The sequence below is a fragment of the Chinchilla lanigera genome, unplaced genomic scaffold, assembly GCF_000276665.1.
Source record: "Chinchilla lanigera isolate Chin_1 unplaced genomic scaffold, ChiLan1.0 scaffold00101, whole genome shotgun sequence".
In the NCBI taxonomy this organism is placed as follows: domain Eukaryota; kingdom Metazoa; phylum Chordata; class Mammalia; order Rodentia; family Chinchillidae; genus Chinchilla; species Chinchilla lanigera.
Genome location: NW_004955502.1, coordinates 7,822,110 through 7,831,778, shown reverse-complemented (window position 1 = coordinate 7,831,778; position 9,669 = coordinate 7,822,110). Strand labels below are relative to the sequence as shown.

Here is a 9,669-nt window from a genome sequence, read left to right as displayed (position 1 = left end):
TTTTTCCGGTACCAGGAACCGAACTCACGACCTTGCGCATGCCAGGCAGGCGCTTTTGCCACTGAGCTAAATCCCCAGCACTACTGTCTTCTATTTCTTTGCTGAAAGAAACTGTTAATGAGTTCTTGATTGATCAATATTGCACATCTCTATTTGTTTTCATGAGAAACCACTTTGAAGATATCAGCATGTAATACAACAAGCATTGTTAATTTCCTACCACTTTGTCTGTAACTGTATTGTCTGTACTGTTCTTTTGCTATTTTGTAAAAGGTTGTCTGTCTGTTAATGTTTTCCTCCTTTTATTTTTAAAATAAAAAAAACCTGATAGTGATAATTTTCTCACTACAGATAATCGAAAAAATTTTCTTTCAAACTCAAACATCCCTTGTATGCAATATACAAATACTAAATGTATGTCATACACCTTATAGAATGTGCTATCCACAGTCATGACAACTGTTGAGCTACGATGCTATGTGCTTAGTATTTTAGTATTAGGAAATGCCCTCTAGTCTTTCACAGTTTATAAATTTTAAAGAATGTGAACATTATTTGACAATGCTTAAATCCACACATGTATTGACAGTAGTGGTAAAATTTCATAGAATTATTTTAGACAGCAAAATAAAAATCTTTTGAAAATCTGATAAAACCATGGAATGTCCTCTTCATTTACAAACAAACACACACACACCACACTGTGCATAGGATTTCAGTGACACTGTGTTTCCCGACCGCCTATCAAGCCTGCTCAAAATAATCACAATTCTGACCTTGAGGATGCTATTATATTGCAGTGCTATGAATTTTCTTTTAATAGACAACTCAAGATTTTCAATATTTTTTAAAGATGTAAAATTTGTAGGTACTGCTGAGAAGACATAATACTCGAAAAAAGTTTAAATGGAATGGAGAAATAGTCTTAAAGGCTTGGTCTAACACGCAAAAATGAGGAATCAATTTTTGTAGGCAGGAATGAGATGATTTTTTTAAAACTAATCTAATAGTGCACCGGGTAGATTGGAGAAGATTCAGATTACTAGGACTCAGAAATCAATTGTACAGGTAAAAGTTTAAAATTCTCAAATCATTGCCAAGTTTTATGTTTTTTCCCAATTTTGGTGCTGGAGAATTTTCTCTAGTGAACACGTTCAACTTTATGCATCACCATAATTGTGTTAATAGGGATTAAGATTTTTACCACAGGCTGGTAAATGGGATTCGAGTTGTCACACAAACAAGGTAGAGGGAAAATAGGAAGACTCGGTCACTATATGCTGGTTACACTCAAAAGGGTAGGCTGGTACATTCAAAAGCCCCCCAAAATGAAAAAAAGACTAGGAAATGATGATAGACTTTTTTGTGGTACCGGGAATCAAGCTCAGCACCTCAAGCTTGCCAGGCAGGCCGGGTGCCACAAAGGTAAGGCTAAGGAATGGCCAGGCTAAAACTGTCTGATGAAGACAGATGTTCTAGTCCTAACCAAAAGGCCCAGACTATGAAGAACTCAAGAACTAATGTTTTTACAGTTTATTTTTTTAAAAACTACTAATTGTTATATCTATAGCTAATGTACACTTGACGCTATTATAAAACCACAGCTTAAGAAAGCTTAATCTAAATGTCTCACGTCCTTCACTGTACAAACACCAGTGAGGAAGCTGCTTTCCTTCAGATATAGCCACCTAGCAACACGGTGCTCATTTCCCTGGACTATTCCTCATGAACAGCATAGTTAGGGTAACAAACATTCTGTGTTAGCACTCACACACCACTGGCCCCATAGTCTCAACTGATCAATTTTAACGTTTTTTGATTTAACTCCCCAAATATATGATTTAATATTAAAATGTGTTACTATAGGATGTTATCTTTTACTTAAATATTGGACTTGACATTGCCAAGTTACCCTGAGACAGTTCAAATTGTGCAAAAGATACATGCACAAAAGCGAATTTCTTGCAGTTTGCTCTGGCCATCTGAAAGTAATCACGTGCATCATCCGGCTCTTGGATTCTGTAATAAAAGATTAGAGGCAGTTTTTATTTTGTTTTGTTTTAAAGAGACAGCTTCCCAAACTTGGAAACTCATTATCTATATCAATATCTGATATGTTTTCCAAAAAATGTTGGATATTGCTTTCTTCTATATAAGATTCCATACTAAATTATTTTTTCCAATCTTTTCGTGCACAGTCTAAACTATGTACTTCTTGGAAACGTGTACATAGGGAAGTTTACAATAATTCCTTGCTAATTAAAAGCAAAAATATTTGGTCAAAAAATATCAATTTAGCAATGTCTTTGTTTTTCCTTTCTGCAGTGTAAGTATATACTATTTAATACAGCTAGTTAAATGCAGTCAAAATGTTAACACTTACGCTTTTAATTCAGCAAATCTCACTTGAATTTGAGCAAAACTCTCATTTTGGCCATATTTATCTGGAGGAAGTGCTTCAATTGCTTGACTGTAACGACCAATTAATTTATTTAAAAAAGCGTCATTTAGGGGGACACTGTTTTTCTCTAGTTTGAGTAAGAAATTCAACCAGTCCTCTGGGTTGTTCGCCATCATAATTTGATTAACAGTTCCTGAGTTATCTGAATAAAGAAAACACAATATATCATAGCAGACAGATAGACATAAAACAATGGCAAATGGAATTTTTCTTTCAAATTAACTAATATAAGCATTTGTGTTAGGATCCACATACATAAACCCCATATAATACTTTTTTTTTGGAATGTAAACATTCATATTAGAAAATTCTCCATCTAGGATTTAATGAATCAAAATTCAGAAATACTGCTCAGGTTCTAGCATAACTTTCTTTTTACAATCTTACCTATTAAACATTATTTCCATATACTTCAAACTTACTTCTAAAACAAAAGAAAACCAGCTTGCTCATTTTCTCCTTCCTTCAAATTACCTAAATTTCCTCTAGGGCCCTGCTAATTTCCTGGTCTCACCAGCCTATAACTACCCTGGTCTTGATCTTCAGAATTTACAGCACTTCTTGCGCCTGCCGGTTTCCTCAGTATGAAACTGTGCCCTGTAGAAACAGCTAGAATAATGTTTAGATGTAAGTTTCACACTGTGATGTACTTTTCATTTTCATTAATGCTGGTTTTTTTAACAGATAACTTGGATGTCATTTTCCCATTTAGGATACTTTAGCCACTACTAAACATTAAACTCAGATTCCCTGAAAATGTATGATTCCTTTATCAATTTCAGCTTCCATCAACTAAGCCTCTTTACTTTTGCAAACAAAATTATTGTTTCTGCTTTCTATTCAAACAATGCATTCAGAATTTTGCCCTTTCAAAATGAATTTGGTCGGATCTCAATTTTCCAGTTTCATTTCTTACTGCTTTTCTAGCAATTACAGTGTTGCCTCCGTTCATGAACTTAATTCTTTCCACGATTCTCTGGACTATGGCAGCAGTTATGTTCATCACCAGACACGGAGATCAAGAATGGAAACAAAATGGTACTGAATACTTTGGTTCACAAATGGAACTGTTCACGAACAGAAGCGTTTGTGAACCGAGGTGATACTGCAGTCTGTGAAATGTCTAAAAAACCCCACATTTTTGCTAGCCAGGCATAGTGGCTCATGACTGTAATCCAAGATCAAGGCAAGTCTGAGCCCAGCCTGAACTATATAGCCACATCCTGTCTCAAAAAATAAATCCACATTTTTGCCATTTGTAGCTTTGGGGATATATTCCTCCAGGGCTTTCCAGTACCCTATCCTTCCTCTAGTCTACAGAAAAAAAATCTGTATATTTATTATGCTAATATTGACATGATGGTCAGCATGCATTACAGTGTAGCACAGGGAATACATATTTAGAAAGAAATATAAAATACTCATTTAGAAAGAAACTATGCTTTTAACTATCATTGAACTTTCTTCAGTACTTAATATCTTATATCACAGTTCTTAATATAACATTGTGTTTACATTTGGAGTATACTAAGGACCAAAGATATGTAAGCAAGTACTCAACTACGCTGGCATTCAGGCTTGTTGGTGAAAGGCTTAAGTTAGATGATATTCTGACTACTTGACAGCAAAACTATAATTTCCTTGGTTGTTTCAAAGCAAATACAGTCTGCCACCACGACTAGATCACAGATTCTTCCATTTATTTTAAATCTCTCAAATATTTAATGGCTACTACTGATATAACAAACATCGTACTACTCAAATGACTCAACCATTTAAGATGTAAGAAAGAAATGGGCTTCTGAACAAAGTGAGTGTATGGAACTTTGGGCACTTTCACTTACTACCATTCAATAAATATTTGAGCACCTACTGTATGCCATACACCACTCTACATTTTGTGGATACAGCACACCAGAGTAAAACCCCTGGCCTCATGGAGTTCACATTCTAGTGGAAAAGAAAGATAATAACCAAACACATGAGTAAATTATATATGAAGTGATTAGCACTAAGGAGAAAAATAATACAAGGAAGGAAGACAGAGGATACGCTTCCAGTAGAAAGTAGAAAGATATCCTAAACAGGTAAGTTAGGAAAGGACTCATTGAGGTCACATTTAAAAAAATGACCTGAAGGAAGAAGAGTGGGTAGATATTTGGGGACATTGTTCAAGGGCTCAAAAGCAAGGGTATTGGAGTATAAGTTGGTCTAGCATAAAAAAGAGACATTAGGGAAGCCACTGTGGCTGAACAGAGGGTTAGAGAGAATAGGAAAAGAGGGCCAGAGGAAAAAAACAGGAAAAATTTTCAGATAAAAGTAATCAAGTGTTTGATGTTAAATTTTTGTTGTTTTTGTTTTGAGACAGGGTCTTGCTATGTAGTCTAGGCAGGCCTTAAACTCACTATGTAGCCCAGGATGGCCTAAATTCACAGCAGTCCTACCTCAGTCTCTCAAGTGGTAGGATTACAGGTGTGCACTGCCATGCCCAGCTTTGAAGTAAAATTTATACATAACTTTATTAAGATTGGTGAGGTTTCCTTAGTACACTGCAAAAAAAAAAAAAAGGAAAAAAAAAATAGCCTATGTATGGATGGAAGGCATATCAACAGAAATAGCCAACATTATAACAGTTAAGAAAGCTACCTTTGAGCACACTAATAAGTGATGTTTCATGTTTTAAGAAAGCAGAAAATGGTGGAATATTTCCAAAAAAGGTTGAAAGACAAAGTGTACTGTAATGGGTAAGTATTAGTGAGAAAGTTACAGTGTGTTGACACACAGGGCTTAGCATCTCATCTTTACCTTTGGGGAGACTCTAACAAACAGTTCTTATTTTAAAAAAGAAGAAAAGAAAAACTCACCTGTAGTATCAGCAGAGACTTTATTCAAGCTTAGCTCATCAGTGAGATCTTCATTTTTAAATTTATTTTTAATATCTCTCACTTTGTTCATTATGGAATCAATTGTCAATTCTCTGCCACTTAAATCTTCAGCCTCCATTTCTAAATTGCAACTGGACTTTTAGAACCCAGAAGACAAAACAGTGTGGTTAAGTACACCTAAATACAGAGTGATTATTAGAGAAGTGTTGGAGCTCTGTGCAGAAAAACAATGGACACGGCTTTGTATATTCAAGGAGGTTTCAAAAGGTCCAATACACCTTTTGCTCCCAATATAACTTCAGTTATATCGAGTGAAGCTACTCTCTAAAAGTCACTGCACAACGTTGCTGCCCCGCCCCCCTTACACTTTCCATTTTCTTCTCCTCCGCATGGAATGACTTTTCTTTCACCCTTTTTCTAGAAATATTTTCTCAGGCCATCACAATGTTCATCTTTTTAAAAAATATGATGGAGTGTTCGCTTGGATTTTGGTAGCAACATGTAAGCAATTTTTTTGTTAATGTAAATAATAGTTGGTAATAAGAACAACCGTTCCCTTATTCACCTACTTTACGTTAATAAATCTTCACTTGAGCGTACTTTCAAAGCAGAGTAGGACCGTCACATTGATAAATGAGATTAAGAGGATTTGTTCCTGTGTATATCTGGCAGAATCACGACCCGCTATCTTAATCACGTTAATTAAAGAATCGACGGTGCTCCTAAGTCCTGAGCACTTGCCTATCTCCATAATGGTGCTGTTGGATCAAACAAGTGTCTGCAATCTTTCCTCCCGTCAATTTAATCTATGTGATTTTCAAACATCAACTCAGTCACTCGGAGTCACCGGAAATTAACAATGAAAAGGAACGACAGTGTGCAGCAAGACATCGTCCACCTCTGAGTGACGCCTAACTGCCTGAACGCTACCACCACCTCCTTCCAGTTCTAACCCAGGGAGCGCAGAAGGACGGCCTTTGGGGGTAAGACTCCCCAGGATCCCTGCCAGGCCCTCACCCCCGTCTTGCTTCCCTGACGAACTCTCCCGCACCACCCTCCCCCTCCCGGTGGCTCAAACGCGCCCTCGGGCGTCCACTCAACTCTGAGTGCCTCGCCTCGCCCCAGCCCTCACCCACCCGGCCGCCACGGAGCCCGCACTAGGGCCGTAGCCGTGCTTCAGGGAGTCCGCAAGACCAAACGTACCTCTGTAGCCGAGTCAAAAAAAAACGAAAATGGACCCGGAGTGCCTCTCCCTACACACGTTTGAATTTCCCCGCCGCTCTCGCCGAGAGCCCCCATTGGTCATGACGGGTCATGTGACGACGCCTGTCTCGATTGGTTCCTGGCGCCCGAGAGTCCCGCCCCTAGTGCGCGGGACTAGTGGACGCGGCTTGAGGAGGGTCCCGGCGGCCGTCTGCGGCTGTCTCCGCCTTTCCGGTGTCAAGAGCCGAGTTCCTGCTGGGCAGGAGCCGCCCCGAGCCCTGGGACCAGATGGTGCGGGACGGGTCGGCGGCTACCCGCGCTCCTCCCCCTCAGGCTGGGGTTGAGGCGGGTCACGGGAAAGCATTTTGCGCAGCTCCGCGTGGAGACTGCCCCGCGTTTTGCCCTTGAGCTTCCATCCTTTTGTCCTTCCACCTTCTAAGTGACTCCCAGCTTGGTCCTCGAGCAGACAAACACCGTTTAGCCGGCTTCCGTCAGGATTGCGCAGCCTGCACTCGCTGGACCAGACTCTCCCGTCTGCATGTTATGGGCTCGGTGTCCTTGAGCTTAGGGTCGGGCCACGGCCTCGTCACCTGCAAAAGAAGGGGCGACTCTTGTGCGGGGTGGGCCGGCGTGCCGCGGGATGCAGCCCGGCTGCTGTGGACGTGCGGACAACGACCTGCCCTCCCCTCCAGTGCTCAGCCGGCTCGGGACCTCTGCATCGCTTCCCGCATTTCTGCTCTGCAGCTGCGCCTCTCTTTGCTTCAGCAAAGCAGCGTGATAGGCTGCGCCATGGTTGACTAACCGCAGCCCTAGCGCCTTTGTGTCTGACACTGCTTGACTTGGAAGGAGTTTGCTATGCCACCAGTTCTTGATGATTTGGGGGGGCCTAATCTCAAAAGTTGGCATTTTTGCTGAACACACTACTGAATAATCTCATTGTAACATTTCGTCTGTGCATTCACCCCTTTTCTGAACTCCTGTAGTCGTGTATCTTTGAATACTATCTATGTCATGGCTCATAAATTTATATTTCCAGCTAAGCATGCTTCTGAACTGCGTATTTACGTATCCATGGCCTACGTAACATGTCCACTTAAATATTTCATAGACATCTTGAATTCAAAATGTGCACAACCCTAATCTTTCTACCTAAGTCTGCTTCTTACAAAATCTAGTCTATAACACGTAGCTAAGTTCTTTATTCCAATTTTTTAGGTCCACAATCATTGTGTCATCACCCATGACATCACATTTAGTTCGTAAGCAGATTGAGTAGGATCTTTCAGGAGATATTCATAGAGAGCTACCCCTTCTCCCTCCTCCAGTGTCACGTGAGTAGTCCAAGGCACCTACCTGCCTTACCTGCTTCACTCTAGGAGCCTCTTGCCTGGTCTCCCTGCTTCCACCCTTACCCCGCCTCAGTTTATTTTTTAGCACAGCAGAGTAGTCATAAGTCATGTTATTCTTGTGCTCCTGGTCTAGCTCAAATTGAAGTCTAAAAGTTCCTACAATGAACAAGATTTAATATACTTTTAGCCGTCTGTGGCTGTTGAACACTTAAATGTATCTACAGTAATCAGAAAGCTAAAATGTTAGCTTCACTTTAATTGAATTAAATTTTAAAACATATTTAGTGTAATATTGGCAAACTTTTAAGCACACTTTTTTTTGTTGGTTTTTCTCCGGTACCGGGAACCGAACTCATGACCTTGCACATGCCAGGCAGGCGCTTTTGCCGCTGAGCTAAATCCCCAGCCCCTTAAGCACACTTTTTCGACAATAAATTCCATGAGCTCTTAAAGTAAACAAAATGTTTCCCAATGAAACATTTCCCAATGAAAATGTCTGAGTTTGATATGTACTGTTAAGTATAAAATTCACACTGGATGTTAAAGACAATATTTGAAAATGTAAAATATAAAAATAGTATTTACGGGCTGAAGTGATATTTTTCTATATTTAGTTAAATAAAATTTAGTATTAATATTCTGTCACAGACAGAGGAGACTAGAGACGTGACATCTAAATGCAATGTGACGTTACAGACTGTATTTTGGATAGGGAAGTGGAAATTCATGGAAAATTCTGCTGAAATTTAATGTACTAGCATTGATTTCTTAGCTGTGCCGAATGTCTCATAATATCATAAAATCTTAATGGAAAGTTGAGTGAGTGGTATAATGCAACTACCTGCACTGTCTTTGCAATTTTCCTTATAAATAAAAATTATTCCACAACAAAAAGTTTGCAAAAATTTAATTTCTCCCATTTCTTCCTTTTTAAAATAGCTAATAGAAAATTGAAAATTACTTATGTGACTTGCATTACATTTCCAATGGGCTCTGTGATCTATAAACCTTGAAATTTTATGGATCTGACCTATTTACCCTATTTATTTTTTGACTAGTCACTGTTTTGTTTTGTTTTGTTTTGTTTTGTTTTGTTTTTGGTACCAGAAATTGAACTCAGGACCTTGTGCTTCCCAGGCAGGTATGTGCCACCGAGCTATATCCCCGGCCCTGACTATTCACTCTTATCCCACTAGAATGTAAAGACCATCGGTGCAGGAATTTTTGTCTGCTGTGTTCATCACAGCAGTACATGTCCCTCCCAGTGCACGGGTCAGTACCTCTTACATTGCTGCACTTGGTAAATGTCAGCTAAATACTAACAAACATTAACAACTTTTGGAGTATTTGAGAATCCATTTCCTTTAATACACTTGTGCAGGTCTCACTTGAATGAAAACTCATTTCATCTGAGTAAATAAAAATCCATTTATTTTCAAAGTCAAGCTCTCCACAAAACAATATAATTACCAATAAGACTGCGTTTATCTTAATACTGAAAGTTTCATAATTTTGTCAAAAATTTAGACTATATAACTTTGACATTGTCATAACTTTTTTGGTAATCTTTTTTTTTGGTAAGCGTGGCTATCTTTTGTTTAATTACAGTTTTCAGATCATTGTTACATGAGTTCACTAACCCTCAAATTTTGATCTTAAAAACTGTTTCATGGAGCAATTCACTTTCAACTTCTCCCTACTCTTTCAGAGTAGATGCCTGTCATCTCTCTTTTTCTCCCTTCCTGTCTTCAAGTAAATCATCTTCTTTTAC

At 39.0% G+C, this 9,669-nt stretch overlaps 1 protein-coding gene across 3 annotated transcripts in view; it reads right to left on the bottom strand.

Moving 5' to 3' along the window:
• Positions 1–7,585, bottom strand: part of Ttk (TTK protein kinase) — a 42,686-nt gene extending 35,101 nt beyond the window's left edge. For 2 of the 3 annotated variants that reach the window (XM_005406915.2, XM_005406916.2), the window contains exons 1-4: positions 6,550–7,585; positions 5,326–5,482; positions 2,384–2,603; positions 1,913–2,019 (exon numbers count right to left, since the gene is read on the bottom strand). In XM_005406915.2, the coding sequence (XP_005406972.1) occupies positions 1,913–2,019; positions 2,384–2,603; positions 5,326–5,482; positions 6,550–6,645 (580 nt within the window). In that variant the 5' untranslated portion in view covers positions 6,646–7,585. The remainder of the gene's footprint in view (positions 1–1,912; positions 2,020–2,383; positions 2,604–5,325; positions 5,483–6,549) is intronic. The other variant, XM_005406917.1, reaches the window with a different exon arrangement.
• Positions 7,586–9,669: the final 2,084 nt, after the last annotated feature.